Here is a 23,460-nt window from a genome sequence, read left to right on the forward strand (position 1 = left end):
ATGAATCCGACGGGGCTTCGAAGGATCCCCCCTGATCAATCATCAGGGAGTGGCCACAGCTTTGGCAGCCGTAGGCACCCAAGCATCAAAGACCCTATTCTTTCAAAGCGGGTGTGCTTCTACAAAAGTGGAGATCCTCAGTTTAATGGCCTGCGTATGGTCATCAACAATCGTACTTTTAAAACCTTCGATGCACTCCTGGACAGTCTCTCTAAAAAAGTTCCCCTGCCATTTGGGGTGAGGAACATCACCACCCCTCGGGGGGTTCATGCGATCTATAACTTGGATGAACTGGAGGATGGGAAGTCCTACATCTGCTCCGACAGCCGTAAAGTAAAACCTATCAATCTGGCGCTGGCCAGGAAGAAGCTGCCACCCTGGTACCACGCCAGGCCCGTCAGTTCTCGTCGTCGGACTGTGCAGCAGGCCAGGTTCTTTCCTGGCCAGAACATCCACAAGCAGGAGCGAGTGGTTGTGCGAACGCCAAAGAAGCTACTGGTTTTTCGCAATGGAGATCCCACTGTAAAATACATTGTGGTGCTACACAAGAGGACTACGCCCACTTTTGAGTCAATCCTGGAATATATCTCAGAGCTGATGCAGTTCCATGTGGTGAAACTACACACACCTGATGGCAGACGTGTGAGTGTTCTTGTCCGTCAATAAAACTCAATTCAATTCAAAAAATTAAAAAAATTATTCAGGCCTGATATGTAATCTTAAAGCACATTCAAGTATAGCTTCATCTTGCAGAACCATGTCCATTTTCTGAGATAATTTTATATACTTATTACTGTATTTTTGTAACATTTTTATAAATGTACATTTGCCTAAAAATAGTATGTTCAAATTCAATACAGATATTTAAGTTTTATTGACCCACGAAGGACCGACTTAAACCTGGCCTGTAAATAACCATCACATGAGGAGAGAAAGTGTTAAGCTTCTTTGGCATCACAACCTAATACCCAGAAAGGCATTCTGGGATACAGCAGCACAAGGCTCTAGGTCAAGGCAGTATCACAAGGTGCCACATTAACAAGTAATACACTTAATTTAGACTTGTCATACACATACATGCATGTAAACAGATATATTTAGAATCAAGGTTAATAATTATTACTTATTTACTTTATTTAAATGATAGTTGTTGAACTAAATAAAAGTGACAAATTTACAGTATATTTATTTATTTTATATCTGTTGCAGGTCGACAGTCTTCCAGGCTTGATATTGTGCTCTGGGACTGTAGTGGCGGGAGGCAGGGAGCCTTTCAGGTCTGCAAACTACAATGTACAGAAATCACTAACTCCAACATGGCTTCCTACCAACCGAAAAGGTCCGAGAAGACTAAAGTCTTTAAACCGTAAGTGAAATAATTGATATATCTTCATGCAATCCTTTTGTTTTATTTTCATTTAGTTAGTCCAATGGACATTCATGCGCATGACACATGCAGTGTCTCTGCAGTAATCTACCTGCTCTCATGGGATGAAGATTTGGAAAGTGCTGAGGCGATGATATTACACATAATACCATATATGACCTACATACACTGTCTACATGGCTGGCGGCTATTGTTCTTCATGAGCTGTGATGAGCTGTTCCTCTCTTTCTAACTTTTCTTTTTTCTCTCTCTCTCTCATGCTTCTTGGGTATCCTCTTCAAACCGCCTGCCTAACCTCTTCAATCCTTGCTGAAACCTTTGGACATTTGTACTTTATTTTTCATCACCCCCTTTTTTCATCTGCTTGGCTCTTTTGACTGACTGAAAAGGTAAAAAGAAGTCAATATCATATAGTTCAAAGTCAAGGAATTTCTCCCCATCATCTGAGCAGTATATCGTGAATCGGATCCATAACTCCATTGCAGAAAGTTCATATGACCTTCCCAGTAACCCTACAAACTCTGTTGAGTTGGAGTCCAGCCGTATACTGGAGTCAGTGGCAGAAACAGAGGGTGATGGAGCTGAAGGGCAGGGCTGCTTGCTGCCCGCTGAGGATGACATTGAGAAGTCCTTTCGGGTGAACCAGGATGGCAGCATGACAGTGGAGATGAAGGTGCGCTTGACAATTAAGGAAGAGGAAACCATCCACTGGACGACAACTCTTACACGCTCAAGTGTAGCCAATCAGTGTAATGCAAGCTGTTTAACAGAGCGCGAGGCAGAGCAGGAGATCTGCTCGCCTACATCAAATTCACTGGATCCACAAAGTCCTGCTGACTCCACTGACAGCATCAACACGGACAGAACCAAAGACAACAATGATGAGGATCCACCATCACTGAGCAATGGAGCTCCCAGCGAGAGTGGTAATGAAGAGGATTATATCAAAGTGCAGACAGACGTGCTGTCACCTAGAAGAGCTCCTACGCCAGGGTACAAGCAAATTAGAAAAAAGCAACCCTCCATGGAGAGCATCAAATCACTGATGGGTGAGGGTATTCAGGAAGGTATGGTTGGCTCTTACTCTTACAAAGAACAGACAGAAAATGGAGCCATGACAGAGCAATACTGTATGGTCAAACAGACTACTACTAAACCAGTACCCAAACCAAGAAGATTTGGCTCTGTGGATGCCAACAATATAAGCAGTCGAAATGTATCCACATTCAAATCAGCTGCGATGTCTGAGATCCTACAGATTGAATCCAGTGGGGAGGAGGTCACTGAAACTGTCTTACACATATATGAGCAGCAGACTTGCCAGGATAATTTCTTTGCAAACATTTGTGCGCAAGGTATGTCTGCTACTGGGATTTCTTTTGCTAGGCCAGCTACTTCAGAAACAGGACAGCTCTCCTCCAATAATGAGTTCGAACCTGAGCACTGGAGACCTTCAACAGCATCTGAATCCATTAGTATCTGGAGGGCTGAGAACATGTCAATAACATCTGATTTAACTTTGCCGTCACTGGAGACTGATGCAATTCAAGCAACAACTAGGCAGCAACAATTCTCAAAGTCCACTAGAAGCAAAGACAAGCCCCAACAAAGAGAGGTCAATAAGGCTAAGAGGGTATACTCGAAAACCAAAGTGATCAATAAACACATTCGGCGTCTGTTGACACCAGGGAAAAGACAAAAAGATAATTCTGCAGAAGCAAGCGAGACGCGTAAGAAAGTGAAAACTTTCTCCAGCGCTGGATTCATTAAGAGAATTTATGGCAATAAATCAAAATCAGCAAAAAACACAATGAAGCTTAAAAAGGGTCCAGCAGAAAAAGTGGCCAGCAGTTTTAAAACAAACACCTCACAGCTTTCGGATGACACAACAATATGTATTGTCAAAGACGCAAACATACCATCATCATTGACAGAAAATTCGAGTGAGACAGTTTCTTCAGAAACAGGCAGGCTAAATGTTTCTTCAACTGAAGTGAGCCAATCAAGGGAGATACTAACACGGCAGACATCAATGCATCAGGACAAAAAGAATGAAAACAAGTCCTATGATATCAGCAAAAGTATGGCACTGCCCGCTTTTCACTCCTCCAGCTCTGTTATTAATGAATATGTAGAGAACTGGTTGGAGAAAGCCCAACTTAACCCCACTTCCTACCCAGATGAGGGAGGTAAAAAAGCAGTTATTCTCCTACAAACAGAAAATAGAAGTTGTGGGGGGTCAGAATATAATGGTGGGATGATCAATGTTGCAGAGGACAGGAAATGTCAGGAAAACAAATCTGACATACAGCGATGTCAAACTCTCAAATCTGACCCACTGCAGGAGAGTTTGTTGGGATCATCTGTCAAACTGAGAATCCAGAGTTTTGAAAACAAATCATCAAGTTCTTCAGCAGAGAAAACTACAGTGACCCAGCAAGGGGATATTGCTCATAGTCATGACACCACTACAAATACAGAAAATTGCACCAGTGTAGCTCAAAATAATACAGAAGAAATAAAACCCCTTTTGAATGGCAACCGTTCTGAAATGAATCCAGTAACTAAGAAGACCTCAACAGAAATGCCATCAGGGATTATAATGGAAAATAAATCAAGTCCAATCAAAATCTCATTGCAAAAAGCAACGCTTTCCAAAACAATTTCAATGGAGCTACCGCCACCACCTCCACCTGCTGAAATAACAGAGCACTCTAGCACTGAATATTTCGTGACGGATGTACCTTCTGCGGCAAGCAGCCCATCCTACAGGCTCTCATCAACGAGCAGTCAAATGTCAGATGATCATCCATTATCTATCAGTCCTACATCCGACAAGAACATATCACCTACCGACCACGCAATGGAAACAACGACATCAGTTCAATCTGACATTCCTTCCATGCCGAGGGAAGAACCATTAACAAGATGTCCATCTATTAAAAGAGCCCCTTTGGTCAGTAATCTATCTCTTGAAAGGAAAATGTCTCTCAGGAAGGCTTGTCTGGATAAATATACTTTATGTACTGATGCCAGTTCAGACACAAGCTCATCATCTACTCCCATCAACACAGTGGGTGATGATGACAAGGTGCTGCCAAATGCCATCTGTTCAACAGGGACACAACTGCCACCGGAAAAGACACAGCAATCAAACAGTAGTCCTTCTGTATCTCCTACCAGTGTAACATCTGGGGATAGGATATCATCAGCCAGCATTTCATCAAGTGACGCTCCAACATCATGTGATATCCCATTCAAAGAGACAAAAACAAATAAAACACAATTTTTAACTCAAAAAGAGGCATCATCACCTAAATCACTGGCGAAAGAAGTTAAGCAAATAAGCAGTCCATCCCCAGAGAGGAAACCCCAAACCAAGAAATTCTCTTCTGAATTTGCTAATGACTCTCCAAAATTATCATCATTACATAACCACCATTCTGATAAAAGTATGTCACCAAATATTGGAATACGAGAACCCGCAACACCCATTGCTGGTCCCCCTACTGAGAGAAAGAAGATGCAATATAAACCTAACCTGCAAAAGAGACCATCTCCATATTCTCAGTCTCTGGACATGGTGTCACCGCCTGTCAGACACAAGTCAAGTAGAAAGATGCTCTCCAGAAACCTCTCCTCTGACAATGTATCAGAGTCTGGGAGTGTGACACATAGGAAAACATCATCTGAAAGAAAACGTCGCCAAACATCACAGTCAATAAAATCAACAGCTGAACTGAACAAAATGCTGGAGGCTAGTCAGATTGCTAAAAATGAGGCAAAAAAGACTAATGACCTCACAAATACAGATCAATCTGTGACAGAAACACAATTAATGCCACAGCCATTAAATGTTGCAAACCAGCCAAATATGAAACCTGTCCTTGAGAAGATTTGCTACTCAATAAAGTCGATTAGACAAATCACACGGAACAAACATCGATCCTGTTTGGAAAAGTCCAACAGCTTGCCTGACTTCTCCTCTCATGTAGCCTCTACATTTGGCTCATCATCTAAAGCTCTCCTTGCTTTCCTGTCCGTCATGACCCTGAAGGAAGGCATAACTAACTTCAATATGGATGAGCTGAATGCAAACAATGTCAGCTGTGCCGAGGCTTTAAAAATGATCGATTCTCTCAGAGAAATTGCAAGTATTGAGGATTCCCACAAGTTAAAAGTTAGTTTGTCAAATTTACAGCAGTCAACTTCGAAGCAGCTCCTGCAAAGTTGGAAGGACTTTCAGGAACTCAGCAACAAATGCAAGAGTCGCAGCTCAACACCAAATTGTTCGGAGGAAGAGCTCATAACTGAAGCTAGTCCAGAAAAAGACTGTGGCACTGAAGAAAATGTAATCGATGAAATCATGGATAACCTTGACATACCTGAGAAGCTCAAGGTGGAATTGGCCTCTATTTCAATGGGAGTCAAAACTGAGAGTGATGATGAAGAAAAGATGTCCGCCAGGTTTATCGGAAAAGTGGAATTGTCACCAAAAGATAACAGTGATTCCGAGGTATCTCATTCCTCCACAGAAGATGCGGTTAATGTCAGGAATGTTACTCAAGATGAGAAATTTAATGTTGACGTGAGCTCCATCATTAAAAAATTCACAAACATTAACCAGCAAAAACAATCTGACATGGACAGTAGTCACCTGATTACAGAGAGAGTAAAGCATGAACCAAATGACCAGACAACTACAGACGAGGACGGTCAGTATGGGCAGAATGGTGTGGTCAAATGTCCACCAGCTGAACCTGTGGAAGAGGATGGGGAGGCCATGAATTCATGTGAGGAAGAAAATCTGGAAAATCAAGAAACATTAAACATGAATAGAGTAGTCAGCAGCGAGAAACATCTTGAAAAAGACAGTCATGAGGTAGAGTGTAGGCAGTTGCAGATGCAAAGTGAGGAGAGCGTGAGTGTCCCAGAGAATGAGCTTACCAGTGATGAAGAGGAACAACCTGAAGTTGAATGTGAGGAGATAAAACAGGAGGGAAGTGAAGGTGAAGACTTGTCCAACCCTGACAGTGACTCTGAGGAGGAAGAGGACAAGCAACCAAGCTCTAATTACTATGTAGAGCTGAGTGTCAGCAGGAAGGAGAGCATCTCCAGCCCAGATCGTGAAAACCAGTCTTTGACAGAGGAAGAGCAACCAGAGGTTGAATGTAGGGACCTGAGCAACAAAGATACGTTGTCTTACCCTACAAGTCTGCCGGAGTCTGAGAAGGTACCAAATAATCAAATATCAGGTATGGGGTTAAATATCAGTGTTGATGAAAGCACAGGTAACTCAGATGAGGATGAAAAATCTTCTTCAGAGGAAGAGCAGGCAGAAGCTGAATGTAAGGAACTAAAGGTTATAATTGAGGAAAGTTTGTCTGAGACTGAAGAAGAGAAGGAGATCATTGAAGAGGAGGAACACCTTGATGATCTGTCAGATCACGAGGAAGAGACGAGAAAGGCTTTGATAGAAGAGACAAAGGAGAACAATGTTAGCTCAGACAACGAGGACCCCCACGCTGACAAAAAACACATTTTTGGTACAAAAGATCTAAGTAACCAGGATTCATATACCGAAAAAGACAACAGCAGCTTGATAAAGTCTGACAGTTTAGCAAAGCGTTGTAGATTTAATGCAGATGAGGATAGCGGGAATGACCATAGCAGCTGTGAAGGGCAGGTGGAGGTAGAGCAGATCAAAAGCTCAGTTGAAGAAGAATTAAGCTACTACGAGAAAGAGTCCAGCTCAGAGGAACAAGCCAATATGGACAGATACACGGAGGAGAGCTGTAATGAATATGAGGAAGCTCCTGCACAGTCGGGTGTCACAATCGCAGAGAGGGTAGGCCTTCTCGAGAAGCAAGCTGCAGATGCACAAAAGAGAGAAAATGTTACAGATATTCCTGCTATCAGACGTTCTTCTGAAACAAATACCCACCTGGAGTCGGATGCTGAGGATTCACCCTCTGAATCTCCCACATCTCAGTCAACTATCTGTCCCCCATCAGCTCCTCAGTCATCATTGTCTTTCAGCTACGATTCCAGTGGCGTCATCACCACAGAGCCTGAAGGCAACAGGGTCAAATCCATCAGGGAAATGTTCTTAGCAAAGAGTGCCACAGACATTCAGCATGGACTGAGACGTTTCCCGAACCCGAACAAATCAGAGCTAAGAGAGTTAAGAGCAGAGACCTCGGCTAGCGGTGGCTATCAGTCTCAGACTTCAAGTGAGCTGTCCAGTGGTGAAGACGATTCAGCACGGAAATCTATCACTAAAGGCTTTGTGAGGAGAGCAATCGAAAGGCTTTATGGCAAGAAAGATGACAATCCTGATGAGGACGCAAGTGAAAGACCCCCGTCTGCACCAAAACAGAATAAGAAAGAACATTCAAGCATTTTCTCTCCCTTTCACATAGCGCACTGCAAAGCAGTGTCTGAGTTGTCATACTTCAATTCCAATATTGCGCTGGACACCTTAAGTGAAGCTACAAGATGCATTGCTTTTAATGCACAAGTTGGGCCTGGAGACAGTGTTCCTATTGATAATGGACGATGGCTCCTTAGAGAGAACACGCTGATCAGAAAATCAGTTTCAGACCCAGTGGGAATCAACAAAGCCTTCACAAACTCTCCTCTTGGCGAGGGAACGTGTGAGGATACTGAACAGAACACTACATATTCACTCTTCACTACAAAGTCAGAAGTGGAAGACAAGACAAACTCAATTACAAGAAAGTGCACCTACTTTTCTTTACCCCACGCTAGTGACTCAGATGTGTGTCAGGATGACCTGAGCACAGTGAGCAAGAGTAGTGCGAATGGCGACAGCGTCACAGACACAAAAGACAATTCAGAAGACACCAAAACGTGGGTAGAGAGGAACGGCATGCTGCCAGCTGTTGTTACTGATTTTAAGATGATGGATAACAAAGTGCACCCACTGATAGAGGTTCCATCTGATGGTGGCGTTGTGGTGGTGCAGCCTGGGAAAGGCCAGGGTGTTATGAATAGGAGGCTTCAGGAGCCTGATGTGTTGGACTTTTTGTACAATTTTTGCGGTGAGCACTGTCCCATCCTGTAAGGATTTCTTTCAGCTTTTTTCTTTTAGCAGAAATCACACAAACACAAAACAAGGCCTGAGGACTTTTTTTTTTGCGGGTCTAAATTAAATGTACATTGTTGGGCTACAGTATATGATCTTATCTTTGGTGCCTACATTTTGATGTTGCCATAGCCTTGGCATAATACACTATCATATGTCAACTCACTTGAGCTAACTGCCGAATGTGTAACAATGTGTCACAGATTCTCGAGCCAATGGATTTCATTTTATTCTTATTTGACCATATATGTTAAGAGCTTGTGATACAGCTCGTCAGTTTATGCTCCTTGGTCAATGTAAAAATAGTTGATGTTGTTTTTTTGCTACCACCTTGATTGTGTATTTGCCATGCGCACTCCAGAGCAGCTCTTTTCTTCTTATAGGTTGCCTGTCAACAGAACAAGTAGCCAGAGCATTACTGTAATCTCATTTTAAAACTATTAAAACAGATCAAGTCCCCACAGATGTCAGGTAACACGGCCAATCCTCACTGCAGTGTGAGCGGGTCGGTTCATGGTCGCAGCTCCGGTTTGACCTAGCCCTCAGGTCAAAATGGTGCTGTTGTATTTTTTTTTTTTTTTATCAGTCAAAAAAGGCAACTGATTACAAGACAGGATGTGTGTATATTGTAGAAATTGGCAGTAAATACTTTAATATTGTTTTGTATATTGGTAATCTAAACTGTAAATAAGATATTTGTCGATTTTCACTAAGTAACCCTGGCTTATCACATATTTCTGGTAACAAGACCTTTTTAATTAGGATAAATGATGTTATTGTTTACAATGTGGCAGCTGTGACAATTGTGTCTCTTTAAATTGATGTGTAAGAATAAAAGTGTGTATTTACAGCTGCTGGGCTTTTCTCCTTTACTTTCTAATGACCTTTTCCTGAACTCAAGTCCAAATCTTCCCCATGGATCCTGGATTGGATTAAGCATATACTGTGAATTTAACCTCACAGAGCAAATGAGATGATTGTCACAATCCCAGCGCAAGTGAAAGTCAAAAGGCCAAGGTGAGCGTTGTGTTAAGAGATACCTTAGGAAGCTCAGCTCGGTTGTTTGCTGCTGCTGATCAGTATCAGATCTCTGAGGAGGAGCGGGGACCTCTGTTTTCTCACTCTCTGCCTGAGGAAGTATCCATGTTGTTCTAAGGTTGTTTTGTTTCTCAGTAGTTGCCATCGAGCTGGCCCTTGTTGTGACAGGAGTGTCGAGGAATGCACAAAGAGGGGAGTGTTTACATCTGCAACTACAAAGAGAAAACATCACAATTCCCAAAAGTCACACTTACCTCAAATATGTATATATGCCATCAATAACTGCAATGTGAATTTATTAGCATTCGACATTATGGGGATAATGAATAATTCCGCGAACATGACATTTTACAACACAGTAATGCATAATAAAATCTTATTTATATCACTGGCTTACAAATGTGTACTGCAACAATGGCCACTAGATGGCACTGGTCAATAGCAGGTTTATCTTAAGTGAAAAAACGAACACAATCCCACACTCACCTGTTGTTTCTTCTCAGAAAAAAAATACAAGCAACAACATTTTACATTGTTTATTACTTAAATAAATATTTACATAACAGCTTCGTATAAATCAAATTTATTTTTCTTACATGACACATCTGTCTAAAAGCAACTGCTTAAACAAAGAAGGAAGAAAATAAGTGATGGATTACAATGATACTGTAAGATCTGTGTTGAGAGAGGCAGAAGTTCATCCTAACCCCTCATGTTGACCACTGAGCAAATATTCCTGTTTGCAATCAGAGAGGCTGAACCTGGACGACCTTCCCTACCCCTACCATCCCTCAAATACCATTTAACACCTGAGCCTTAAGATCTTGCTCATCTTCCTTTATAGATTTTATTATAGTATGCATAAATCTACATGATAATTTTATATACATTTTCATTTGTTGTTACTAAGGAATAGGAGCATGATACTCTACACTAACTCAATAAAAGGCCAAATGCTGCTTAGAGCAACATATGGCTAAAAAGAAGAGAAAACAAATCAACATTGTAAGTCACACATTATTCATTCAGGCACAAACAAAGCAATTAACAGCCTTGATGAAATAAAAAGACATCACTCATACAGTATAGGCTACATTGCCCTGCTAAATGGTGTACAGTATATGGCTCAGCTTGGAAAACTAAACAGTTCAGGCGAGGTGATCTAAGAAAATTAGAGCACACAATTAATGCCCACGCTACAGTTCTAACCCTCATCTCCTCGATCAGAGTCCCGCCGACAAACTCACCTGGTTCAGATGATTCGTTTGAAATGTTACAAGAAAAACATGACAGTGACACTGAAGGGGACTGAAACGGAAAAAGAGTCAAGCTTAACTGCTCTGTGTACATTGTGCAGCTGTCACCTTTAAACATTATGGATGTCGCTTCTAAAAACAACTTGAGACAATGGCAGCATCACTGTTAATTGTCAAGAGATGAACATGAAAAAAACCCCCAACTTACTCAGTGTTTACTCCATGACATAGTTGTAAAAAAATAAAATAAAATAAACCACATTACAACAGAAGGAGGACAAACTCTAAAATAACCTTTTATTTAATGCAGTCAATTGATCTTATGCTTCTCAGGGATTAAAAAAAACAGAACAATGAGATGCTCTTTGTTTTCTATTGCTGTCAGGTCATGCATGTAAACTCTATACTTCTAATAAAACCAATTGTTTGCTTAAAAATGTATAAAGAAAATACTTTTTTTTTTTCAAAATACTATGCAGGGAGGGATTAAAGGGTAAATTAATAACATTTTTCAACAACACCTTGTTGTTTTCATCCTGAGATTTAAACCAATGTGTTTCCTCTCCAAGGAGTAATTAACAGTTTTTTTTTTTTTTTTTGTTTTTAAATCGTTACGCAAGTACAGATTCTGCGTCAGACGCTGTTTAGTGAGGGCGGGTCCTGTTAGTCGGTTAAATCCATCGTTACCTTTCCTGAAGACCGTCATACTGCGTCAGTTTTGGGCTGGGACGAGCGTGTTCCACTCACAAAGTTATAAACCAAAAACTGAGAAGTGCCAAAATATTGTGTGGCAAAGAGCTTCCCGTCGGGAGTGGGGTCGGAGAAAGCGATCTCATCTTTGCTCAGGTATGAACCATATATGAAGTTGTTCCTGTGCAGAAGAAACCAAAACAGGAAGTACATATACGTATAATTATGTTTAACTTGTTCCCAAGTGATATCGCATCAAAATCTTGGCAGTTTGTGGACACACTGACCTGAGGCACTCTAGCATGCGTGAGGCGATGCCCTGACGTCTCATCATGTTGACAACCCAGATGCGGCTGATACCACAGATTGCTGGCTCTGGCGTGGTGGAGCAACACCAAGCTCTCTGACGTTCAAACATCACTTTCTCTCTCTCTGAACCCTCCGGTATGGGCTCCTCAATCACACGGTACCCCTGTAAGCGATCACACACACATACACACACACGGATGAGACCAAGCTCGGTATTAAACCTAAACTAACATCTAAGTCTGCTTATTTTTTATTTTCACTTCTTTTTACATCATAAACATACACCTGTGGGGACACCAGCACTCTCACAAGTCTCTCACCTCCTGTATGTGCTCTGCTATGAGGCATCCAGCCACTTTCTTGTCGTTGGAGATGAAGAGGAAGGTTTTTGTCTGAGAGGGACACTTGGTCTCCACCTGCTGGAAGCCGAGGTCATTGTCCACCATCTCCCTGATTTCCTCAACCTGACAAACAAACAGTTATTGTTTAACGAGGAAATAATATGCTGGTGGCGGCTGACTGATGTAGACATTTGAACAATTACTACCAGTTTATCTGAATGATGTCACATACTGTGTATGTTATAAAGGCTTATAATATTTAATGTAAGTGGTCTGAAAAAAATCTTGATTCAGACTTTGTGTAATTTGTTGTGTATCGCTGAATTTTCCTGTGTTTGTTATACAATACAAGATATGGCACTTCTATATCCCTATGCCTTTAATAAAGGCTCTAAATAGTTTCTATACAGTTTATTTCACACATAAAATAATAAGCTTATGTTGGTTTAACAAATTTAATTCATCTGAGGGAAGATAGCAGCTACATTTCTTACTGTTAGGCTGTACAGTGCTGCAATGGTCTATATAAAAGACTTTTCTATTGAGACTGCCTCAGCAGGGCCGCCCACAACAGCGACGAGCACCAAAAAGGCTCGTTTCTGTAAACATACCTTCTTCAGAGCATATTTGGGATCATCTGGCAGGACAAGAATGATCTTTCCATCTGGATACTCTCCCAGAATCCTCTCTTTTTTCCATCCCTGAGAAACACCGAAGAGAAAGAGAGACACTGTTTAAAAGGCAATATTTCTACAGCTCGGCTTTTTTATTACTTTTTATTTGCTATATGAAGTAACCACCTGTGTGTTTCAAATTTCCCTACATAGAAATGTGTTTCATGTATTATTTTCTTCATCTCCATTTGTTCACCTGGCGTTTCGTTTATAGATTTTTGAATGTGTTATTATGTCATCATCATTAATTTCTTTGCTGCATTCACTTATTATGCTGCTGCAACAACACTATTTTCTCAATAGGATCCTGTAAACTCATCCTGGTAAAATTACAGAACTTTGAAAGTGAACATTACTTGTATTAAACGTTAGGAAAATCAACTCAATACTGAGCTTTGGACCTTTCATGGTGGTGGGGAGTCAGAACCAAGCTGTTAACCTGTTATTATATATATATACATGTAACTACACCTAACAATGACTAAGCACTCTAAGGCTCAAATAAACTAGTCATAGCTCTGTGCAAATGCTCTTTCAGTGTCTTTAAAAAGAGAAGGTTGCATGGATACACTGGTGTTTTGCCCTGGTGAGTCAGTTCTGTGAGCCGGTGGGCAAGACAAGTAATAAGACGTGTAATTTAAGGAAACTTGCTCTCACCACATATTTGACAGCGCTGATGAACTGATTGTGGAAGAGTAAATGTTGAGACTCATCCTCTGGGTTGGCAGCAGAGTAGAGCATCCCACACACACCGCAGGCCACCGCTCCAAAGTGCTTCTGCCCTGCATCCTGTGACACAAAGGACACAACAAATCACTCCTTAGATCTATATATATGCAAGGCAAGAATATATTCAACTGTTCCCAGAGATATCGAACTGTTAGCATGATCTTACCCCAACCTCTAGTTGGTTGAAGGTTGGTTTGTAAGTTTACAGACAAATACTCCAAAGTTTATCACAGCCTGAAGGGTTTAGGCTGCACGTATGAAAAACAAAATGATGGATGAAGAAATGAAAAAATTCCCTTACAATAATAGTTTGGGTGCCATCTTTGTCGGCCTCCTTTAGTTTCTTCACTTCTCTTTGCAGACAAGCATCAGAGAGAGGAGTCCCGCCGTCTTGTGGATTCTCTGCTCTGCTTTGATACAAACGCACCTCAGATTAGTTTTTTATTGCTACAAGAAAAAAACGTCGTCAAAGCGATTTAAGAGAAACTTCTTACTCTTGACAAGGCTTTTCCGATGTGCCCTCAGCTGTCTGGGCTGTTTCTGTCTTATTCTCTGGAGAGGGATCAACGCCAGTGACTGTAGGAAAAGGTAAGAGTTTTACACATTGATACAACTTCATTATAATTTTAATATATCTGCAGTGTAGAAATAATAACATGACCAAATCAATAACATACACTCTATACTAATAACATACACTGTTTCAGCTTCATGTTTTCATGTAATAAGTAACAGTGAAACAATATAGACTCCCCAGTCTGCTTGGTAATATCAATATTTATATCATATTACATTACATTTACAGTGTTGATGTGTTTTTCACACGTACTTTGTTGTTTCTTTTTTACTCAGATTATCCAGTGATAACAGTATAAATCATATTAAATGCTTAAGGGTACAAGAATAGGAATATAAGATCAGTAAAAGATATCCTGAAGGCAGAACCGGCGCTGCATTTAGCAGTGCAAAAAAACATAATGTGACAAGTTTAAATAAATCATGCCACCTGTAAATAAATACATACCTGCAGGCTTTTGTTCACCGTGCCATTTGCCATCAGACACTTTCAAGCTCTCTCCAGAGGAAAGGGAAGTAGTGGGGGTGGATAAAAGTGGATCAGCTGTTTCCTATGTAAAAAAGAAGAGAGATAACAGATAAGTGGCATCTACAGTGTAGTCAAATATGCTGCTCGTGACATACACTGTGGTAGAATTTATCTCCCGAATTACCTTGCATTTGCCATCTCCGGATGATGGTGGATTTGTGGTTTTCTGAGACACTGAAGAAGCATCCGTCTTGGAAACACCAGGTTTTGTCTCAGATGTGGTTGACACAGCAGGCTGAGATGTAGTTGGAGCAGACTGCCTCGACTGAGCTGCACCTCCACCTGCGGTAGGCTTTACCTGGGTAGGAGCAGAAGCGGCAGGCTTGTGCTGACCTGGAGCTGAAGCCGCATTCGACTTTGGTGTCGTCAAGACGGGAGACTTTAATGGAGCCTTAGCTGTGGGAAGGGGTTTCAGTGAAGCCGCAGGTGTAGCTGCGGCCTTTGACTTGAGGGTTGTTGCAGCAGCAGGTTTTGATTGTGGATTGGTGGTGGAGGAGGAGGCGGGCTTTAACTGAGCTGTAGCTGCAACATTGGGCTTTAACTGACCTGAGGTCTGTCCAGCAGGTGTGGTCTGAGCTCTGAGTTTCGCCTGGTTGGCAAGATGTGATGAAACTGTGGGTTTTGAATGAACTCCGGGTTTAGACTGAGCTGTGGGGTTCGACTGAGGGTTGGGTCGTGTCGGTTGTGTGGGCCTTGACTGAAGATTAGGTCTTGTCGGAGCAACTGGCAACGGGTCATCATCGAGCTCAAAGTCATCAGGGGAATACTTGGGCCGGGGTCTGTATGGCTTGTACTCGACAGGCTTCGCTTTTTGAGTATTAAGTCCGTTGGGCATGGGAGGAGGTACTGCTGGGAGGGTCCTCTTTGATGCTGATCTGGTCACTTTTGGGGCCGGCCCTGGAGTAGGGGTTGTTTTAAGGGTTTGAGCCTTACTTTGCCTTGTACTTCTCCGGGTTTCAGTATTAGGAGGTTCGGTTTTAGAGGCTTCGGGTTTGGTAGGTTCGGTTTTAGCCGGTGCAGATTTGGAAGTTTCTGTCTTCGTGGGTTCCGTTTTGATGGGTTCCGCCTTTGGAGTCTCAACTTTGGGAACCTCTGCCGTGGGTGTAGCTGGTTTGCTGGTTGTGGCAGGACTCGGGGGAGATGTTTTCAATGGACTGGCAGCAGGTGGAGGAGTTGTGGTCACAGGACTCATTGAAAACGGAGAAGTGGGAGAAAGGGGTGTTTGCCAATCCATGTCTGAAAACATCTGATTTGCTTGGTCAGACTTTAATTTCTTGACTCGTGCCCAGGACATTTTTTCTCTCTGCAGCTCAACCTGTCTTAGTCTTTGATATCTAGTTAGCTTCTTTTTCTCATGGGCTTTCAGTGGTACTGAAATCTGTGTGATGAAGAAACGTCTCTTCGGAGGCTCTGCGTCAGGCTTGGCGTCAGCTGAATCAGCTGTCGAGGGCTGGGCTGCAGATGCCTCCGGAGCAGGGGTCACTGAGGCAGAGCAGCCTTCTGGTCCAGCAGGAGTTGCAACACTAACAGTATCTGGATCCTGCGTGTTAACAGGTGGACTTTCCTTCTTACTGGCTTCACTCTTGGCGGCGGCAGCGGCTGCTGCGGCTGCGGCTGCTGCTGCTGTGGCTGCTGCTGCTGCGGCTGCGGCGGCTGCTGCTGCGGCTTGTTTTTCTTCCTCTATCCTCTTCAAAAGCATGCTGTCTGTGGCAATGTCCTCTGCGATTTCCTGACACAGAGCTAAGAGGTTCAGCTGTTGTCTGTTTGCTGTTCTCTTAGACGCTGCAGCTTTTTGCTCAGCCAGAGCTGCCAGGCGAGCTTTGGTTCTGGCTTGTGTATTCATTTCTTGCTTCTTGGGTTTTTCCGGCTCTCGTCCCTTTTTATCATCGTCAGCCTTCTCACCAGATGTGCTGTTTTGCTTCAAGTTGGTCCCACTGATGCCGTCTTTATTTTTCTCATTAACCTTTTCAACAGCCTTTTTGGGAGGGACAGCTTCGGGTTTTTCTATTATTGTAACGTCGCCGTCTTCGTCATCCTCTTCCTCCGCTACCACAATCTCTCGACCGATCTCTATGTCCTCCAGGATCTGCACTTCTTGAAGATCCAAATTAGCCTCAACACTCTCCATTACCACAGCATTACAGTCTTCATTTGTGCGTTGAGCGTGAGAGTTTGCCATGTCCGTCTCTGTGGAATCAACATCCATCATGTCAGACGATGGTTGCTTGCAAACTTCAAAACCTTCCCCAGTTGACATTTCTCCCCTAACCGTGGTTTCCGTATCCTCACCTGAATGGGTCAATGCGGCATCTTTGACCTCACGTACTTCTGCGTCAGGGGAAACGGTTTGTTGGGAGCCATTCAAAAGATTTTCTACTTCACCCACTAATTCGACGTCTGGATTGACCTCCTCTGAGAGCGAGGCAGACAAACCCGATTCGGCCGCTGCTTGAGTGACAATATCAAAGTGAATATCGCTCTCGGGGACCGGTTCTAAGATCACATACTCCTCAGACGCACTGTCTGGTACCTCAGCTCCGGCAGCAGCTGTAGTTGTTGTCACCGTGACGTCTGCAACCTCCTGAAGTCCAGCGTCCTCCGGCACCTGTTCAGTAAACTCTGTGGCGGTGACGCACTCTGGAAAGCCGTTCCTGTCACTTTTTTCTGTTGCTTCTTCTGACCGGCCATCTGGCGCGCTGATATCATCGCTAGAGCTGATTGCTGCGACTTGTTTCACATCCACATTCATGCTACTCTGCTCCGCTGGCGCAGGGAGAGGACTTTCTGGCACACTGTTGTTTTCTACTTCCATCTCAACTGCTGCTTGGCTATCTGATACACAAGTTTGTTCCTTCACAGTTTCCTCTAGCGGGTCACGTGTTTCTTTTTCTTCTTCATTATTAGATGCATCTTCTTTTATCTGCTGGGCCTGTGTGTTCTGTATATCCAGTAAAGACGCACCATCATGCTTCTCCGACGCTGTAGACGTCTCCCTGTCGTCATTACTTTCTGGACTACTAATGGGCTCATACACTATCTGGTTTTCGTGAAGCTGAACCTCTGGCTGATTAACCGTCTTAATCTGCTCTTCTGATGCCTGAATTACAACATCAATGTCATCTGCTTGGCCACAAACAAAAACAATCACTTCATTGCTTCCAGTTCCTTCTCCTTCAATAATACCGACTCTTTTGTCAGCCTTATCACTAGAAATGACTGCAGCCTCTTCTTTGGCCTCATTAATCATTTGCTTCCTTGTTTCCTCTTCTAAGGCAGAATCAACGGTTTCTATTGATCCACTTATTACATCCATATCCCCTTGGACATCTTCAGCACTAGGCTCTGTCCCAGGCATATTTTCCTTTTCTTTATTTTCCAAATTGTTCACAGGAAGAGGTTTCTGAATTGCATTCGATAATGCCGCGATGTGTTCAGTGACTTCCTCCATCCCGTAGTTTTGCTGTTCTGCCATAGGTGCTGGAACAGAAATCTCTTGGGGCGCTGCAGCAGTTTCCATATTTGTTTGGATCTCTGGGACATCAACAGACTCTGCAGCGGCCTTGTCTTCATTTTCCTTATTCCAGCAACTTACAATCGCTAGATCTTTTTGAACAACGTCATTGTCTGTGTTGAGTTCACTGACTTCCTGGCTTCCCTGGTTTTGCATCTCCGCTATAGATCCCAGATCAGAAATCTCCTCTGGTGCTGCTGTTGTTTCTGTATCCATTTCTATTTGATTCTCAGTGGCACTAACACATTCGGTGACAACCTCTTCTGTGTTTTCGTTACTCTCAGCACAGGCAATGATTTCATCTTTTTGAAGTTCAGTGTCTGTAGTGGGTTTGTTGAGCTCCTGACATCTCAGGTTTTGTGTCTGTGCTGCAGTTGCTGGATAAGAAATCTCCTCTGGTGCTGCTGTCTGCATTTCCGGTTCTACTGGACTCTCAGCAGCAATCACACATCCGATAATCACCTTGTTTTCATTTTCATTAAACTCATTTGCAGGACTCTTTAGATTTTCTTCAACTTCATCAGATGTGTCTCCTGCAGGTTCAGGGTCTTCTTGGCTTTTGTGACTTTGTATTTCTGCTTTAGGTGCGAGAGTAAAAATCTCTGATGTCAACGTGGCCTGAGTTTCCATTTTGATTTGATTCTCTGGTGCAGTCACGTATTGTGTAGTTATGTCACTACTATGTTCACCGACATCCTGGCTCTTATTCCCTTGTATTTCCACTGTAGGTGTGACATTAGACATCTCTGACGTTGTTGCAGTTTCCATTCCCACTTCATTCTGGCTTTTCTGACTCTCTCTTACCACTGGAGAGGCCGGGTTAGAAATCTCAGAAGTTGATGTAGTCTGTATTTCCGATCTAGCTTGATTCTCTGGTGTAGCCACAGATTCAAAGTTGATCTTGTCTTCATTCTTCACATTTTGAGAATTTTCAACCATTAGCATGTCGTGAACCTCTGTAGATATGTGTGAAGCATGTCCACTGACTTCCTGGCTTTTCATTTCCATTTCAGACGACATGTTAAATATCTCCTCTGGTGTAGCAGCTCTTGTTTTTTGTATTTCCACTGAAGGGGCTGAGTTAGCCATCTCTGGTGTCGTTGTTGGCACTTCCATTTCGATTAGACTCTCTGCTGCAGCAACAGAATCAAAGTTCGCCTTGTTTTCATTTTCAACAAACTTAGAATTTTCAACTTTTTGATCCTCATGAAATTCATCAGACGTGACTGTGGTAGGTTCGCTGACTTCCTGAATTGTCTGGTTTTGTATTTCCACTGTAGATGTGAGGTTAAAAAGCTCCTCTGATGTAGCTACAGTGTGCATATCCACTTCTGTTTGATCCTCAGGAGCAGCAACACATTCAGTACCAACCCTGTGTTCATCTTCTGTGCTCTCACAATTTGCACGTCCTTTATCAGATACGTCCCCGACGGGTTCACTCATTTCTGGGCTGTCCTGCCTTTTCACTTCCAGTGTAGGTGCTGGATCACGAATGTCTGACGTTGTTATAGTTTGCAGCTCCATTCTGTTTTCACTCTCAGACCGACTAGCACACTCAGAGTTCTCATTATCTTCAATATCTCCATAAACCTCTGTAGATATGGCTGTAGTTAATTCTTCACTCTTTTGCTCTTCCTGATTTTGTATTTCCACTTTAAGAGTTCCATGAGGAGAAATCTCTGACGTCGATGTGGTCTGCATTTCCATTGTTTTTGAATTTTCAACCACATGATCGTTATTAAATCCAGTAGATATATCTGTAACAGGTTCACAAACCTCTTGGCCCTTCTGGCTTTGTGTTTCCACTGAAGAGGTGGGATAAGAAATCTCCTGCGCTGATTTTGCTGAAGCCTCTATGTTCATTGTGATTTGACCATTTGGTGCAACGGCACACTCAAAGCCCGTCTCTTCTCTTCCCACACTTGTAGGATTTTCAGCCGTCACATCTTTAACCTCAGCAGGTATTTCTGTAGTGTGGTCATTAACTTTGTGGTTATCCTGATTTTGGATAGCCACTCTAGGTGCTGAGTCAGACATCCCCTCTGATGTTATTTCAGTCTGCATGTCCATCTCTGTTTGACCCTCTGGGACTGTGACACATTCAGAGAGCACCTCTCTTTGTTTTGGCTCATGAACCGCCTCACAATCAGGTGTCAATATTTCAGTGTGGCTGTCAGTCATCTTGTCCGTCACGCCATGGCTCAGCTGCACCTCAACAAAAGACCCGGGACCCGCAACAGACTCAGACGACTGGAATTCAACTCCTTTTCTTTCACTTTCTTCAAGCTTTTCTTCAGACTTTCTAACCACTTTGTTCACACCATCACAAGAACTGGTAAACTTATCTGGCACTTGATCCGCCATGTGTACAGATTTCGATTCCTCCTTAAAAGTAACTTGAATTTTGACACTGAGGTCTGTTTGACTCTCTGGATTACTGTTTCCAACCAGGATCTCTTCTGGTGCAGAGTTTGTTTTGTTTGACGATGCTTTCTCTTCTATACCTACATCTTTATGCTCCGCTGAGACACCGGCTGCTTCAATCGCTCCCTTCATTTCGTGTTCATCTTCCTTAGTTTTACATTTTATATTCAGTTTCATCCCTTCAGAAACAAACCCTGTGGTCTCCATTATTTCAGTTTCACTGCTCGCATCTATCTGCCTCTCTGGTCTGCAAGCTGAGCCTGTTTTTTCATCTGCCTGGTCTTCACATTCACAGCTCGGATTCACCTCTCCAGTAACAGCACATAGTGTTTCCACTGACAACACTAGTGTTTTATCATCTACATCCTGTTGGCTGTTGGTAGAATGTGCAACGTCCTCAGGTGTAATGCAAGGCATATGTGCAGCTGTTGCAGTGACCGAGTCTAATATTTCTCTAGATGATGGTAGTGTTTCGTTTTCTATGAGTTTTAGGCTTTCTACATTTTTTAAATCCTCATGTTTACTTTCTTCAACTGCACACTCAGATTTGATACTAGTCTTAGTGCTAACTGATTCAGAGAGTAACGTTGACTCTACTTTTACTGCATTTTCTGACTTTCCTTGTCCCTCGAGTTCAGTAACAGACTCTGCAGAGTCTTTTTGCTCATTCTGATTTGCTTCACTTATGCTTTGAATATCTGTCAAATCTGAAAATCTACCATAATTGTGGTCCATCTGTACGGGGTCTGAAGATCCAGATGGTAACCCTTGGTTTGTGTCCTGTTGGTCAGAAGATGACTCTTCAGCCTTGCGCTTTGCTTTGTTTGAATATTTTCGAATGCAGCGGGCTTTGCCACCGTCATCCCTCTCTCTAAAGAGGTCTATCTTACTGCCATCACTACTCAACTCATCGTCAGACTCTGTGGAGGCTGTTCGCTTCAGGGAAGCTTTGGAGCTAGCTTTCTGTGAGGGAGCTTCTCCGCAGGAGGCACTTGTGGCGTTCAGGAGCTTGGCTTTTTTGACAGGTGGGTCTGAGAGGGTTTTGCTGGAATCCTTCGGAGGAGAACTCTGTTTGGATGACTTGGCTGGTTTATTTCCCTCTTCCGCTGAAGTAGACAGTTTTTTCTTAGTCCGGGGGGCTGCTGTGTTTTCTTGCGTATTTCCTGTTTTAAGGGACCTATTAATGGTAGCTGGTGTAGTTTTGGATGGCAGAGCCTCCCCGTCCTCATCCAACTTCCTCATCTTGGGCTGAGAATCATGAGGAGCTGGTCCTCTCTTTGGGGCCGGCATTCTGTCAAAACAATATTGATAAAAATACATGAGTTACAACAAACATAATAAAGCTAGACCAACAAAACACATACAAGTTAACTTAAATTTACTATTTGACAAAACTGGCTAAGACTCATATTCCTGTAGTTTCATTCTTCCCCCTGGTGGAATAATAAAATGTGATGAAACCCTCCTGAACAGACAACAATCCTCCAAACCCATCACAAAAATGACACATCTGAGTCCATGTGCAATAAGTATATTTCAGTCATATATTATTATGACCTATAATCCTTTTCCAAGTGCATTAAGTGTTATATGGTTCTCCTACAAGCAACAAGGCTGGCTAACACTGGACATAAACAGTGATAAATCGTAGTTAAACTAGGTGGCTAGCGAGTCACACAATGTACGATCTACATTTACTCACTTATCCACCATCTGTATAAAGGATCTTATTGCTCGACTGACAGTCGACAGAGATTGTTGTCACCTGGAGCTGTGCAGACAGTCAGAAATGGTCAGATAACTAGCTAAGAGTGGCTAGTGTGCTAGCTGAAGAGTCCACAGTGAGGGGAGCTAACGCTAGCAGCAGCCAACTCGCAACAAATGAGCGAAACGAGACTCGCTGTTGAAGTCAGCCAAAACAGCGGCCACACTGACCGAGCCCACAGTTTACAGAGCCCTCCTTACTATATTAACGTCAGCGAAAAGATAAAGGCCCAACACACGTCAATGAAACTCACTTTTGATGTTTTCTTTCTCAACAACAGCTGTTTTTTTTTTTTTCCTTGTGAATAAAAATTAACTGTACTTCCGGAGGGAAACGGCGGATGTGACGTAGCAGCCCTCAGCCACACTTGAAAACGAGATTGTAGTTTTTTTTTATTTGCGTTTTAAGTATTATACTTTAAATTTAAGATTTAAATGTGCCAGATTTAACAAATAGATAATTTTCTTGTTCACAACTTTTAAAATTGTTTGACTTTATTGTTTGCGTTTTTTTTTAATCTTCTATTTAACTATATACAGTGGATATAGAATCACCCCCTTCCAAAAAATTCAATTCAAATTCAAATAAATAAATAATTAGAAATACTTCCTGCTTTGCTATGCTCAATGCAACTTAAAAAAAATTAAGCATGTATTTATAACAAATAAGAATATCACATGCCAAAATTTAGAATAGCATTTTTAAAGATTGAACTCTTCAACAGCATGTGAAGTATTTAAAATTAGCCCCAACCCACCACCTACATCACATTTACTTTATATTCTTATGCATTAACAATAAAATCCCAAAAATATAACATATGATAATGAAATATATTGAAAGGCAAGAGCTTTGAACTTTTACTAAATAAATTTCTACAGTCCTTTTATTGTAGAAGGACATTTTCACATTTTTTACTTTTACTTAAGGGTAAGTACTTCTTCCACCACTGAAAATCACAAGTGATCTCACAAGTGAGCTGGATGTCTACTCTGGGAATATTTTGAGTCATTTAAGAAATATATTTAAAAAGAGAACCCGGGAACCCATTACAAAGACCATCCTCCACAACATCTTATATTTCATTATGATCTCTGCTGTAATGTTGCAAATTTGTTTTCAA

The 23,460-nt window shown here is 42.3% G+C and overlaps 2 protein-coding genes across 3 annotated transcripts; one reads left to right on the top strand and one right to left on the bottom strand.

Annotated features, from left to right (window-relative positions):
- On the top strand, positions 1-8,474 carry LOC130161675 (oxygen-regulated protein 1-like). Its single transcript, XM_056365090.1, has 5 exons — positions 1-642; positions 1,210-1,366; positions 1,777-3,020; positions 5,235-7,733; positions 8,178-8,474. The coding sequence occupies exons 1-5, from the start codon at positions 1-3 to the stop codon at positions 8,472-8,474; spliced, it is 4,839 nt and encodes a 1,612-aa protein (XP_056221065.1).
- Positions 8,475-10,054: 1,580 nt separating this feature from the next.
- On the bottom strand, positions 10,055-22,655 carry LOC130161141 (mucin-17-like). 2 transcript variants are annotated; one of them, XM_056364166.1, is made up of 10 exons: positions 22,591-22,655; positions 14,762-21,863; positions 14,557-14,659; positions 14,027-14,108; positions 13,834-13,942; positions 13,461-13,592; positions 12,741-12,830; positions 12,109-12,252; positions 11,767-11,951; positions 10,055-11,660 (listed from the first exon to the last, which is right to left on the bottom strand). In XM_056364166.1, the coding sequence occupies exons 2-10, from the start codon at positions 21,860-21,862 to the stop codon at positions 11,492-11,494; spliced, it is 8,115 nt and encodes a 2,704-aa protein (XP_056220141.1). In that variant the 5' UTR covers position 21,863; positions 22,591-22,655; the 3' UTR covers positions 10,055-11,491. The 2 variants fall into 2 exon arrangements, with proteins under 2 accessions (XP_056220141.1, XP_056220143.1); XM_056364168.1 differs by lacking the exon at positions 22,591-22,655 and having other exon boundaries at positions 13,834-13,939.
- Between the last annotated feature and the right edge of the window lie 805 nt (positions 22,656-23,460).

This window comes from Seriola aureovittata, chromosome 20 (genome assembly GCF_021018895.1).
Source record: "Seriola aureovittata isolate HTS-2021-v1 ecotype China chromosome 20, ASM2101889v1, whole genome shotgun sequence".
Taxonomy (NCBI): Eukaryota; Metazoa; Chordata; class Actinopteri; order Carangiformes; family Carangidae; genus Seriola; species Seriola aureovittata.

Bases quoted from the DNA above. Each gene is read 5' to 3' on its own strand.
- LOC130161675 (XM_056365090.1), top strand. From the start codon at position 1: ATGAATCCGACGGGGCTTCGAAGGATCCCCCCTGATCAATCATCAGGG. The intron at 643-1,209 runs GTGAGTGTTCTT...TATCTGTTGCAG, and splicing joins ACACACCTGATGGCAGACGT to GTCGACAGTCTTCCAGGCTT. The intron at 7,734-8,177 runs GCAAGTGAAAGA...GATGTGTGTCAG, and splicing joins ATGACAATCCTGATGAGGAC to GATGACCTGAGCACAGTGAG.
- LOC130161141 (XM_056364166.1), bottom strand. From the start codon at position 21,862: ATGCCGGCCCCAAAGAGAGGACCAGCTCCTCATGATTCTCAGCCCAAG. The intron at 12,831-13,460 runs GTGAGAGCAAGT...GGTGTTTCTCAG, and splicing joins TCAGCGCTGTCAAATATGTG to GGATGGAAAAAAGAGAGGAT. The intron at 12,253-12,740 runs GTATGTTTACAG...TTTGTTTGTCAG, and splicing joins CCAAATATGCTCTGAAGAAG to GTTGAGGAAATCAGGGAGAT.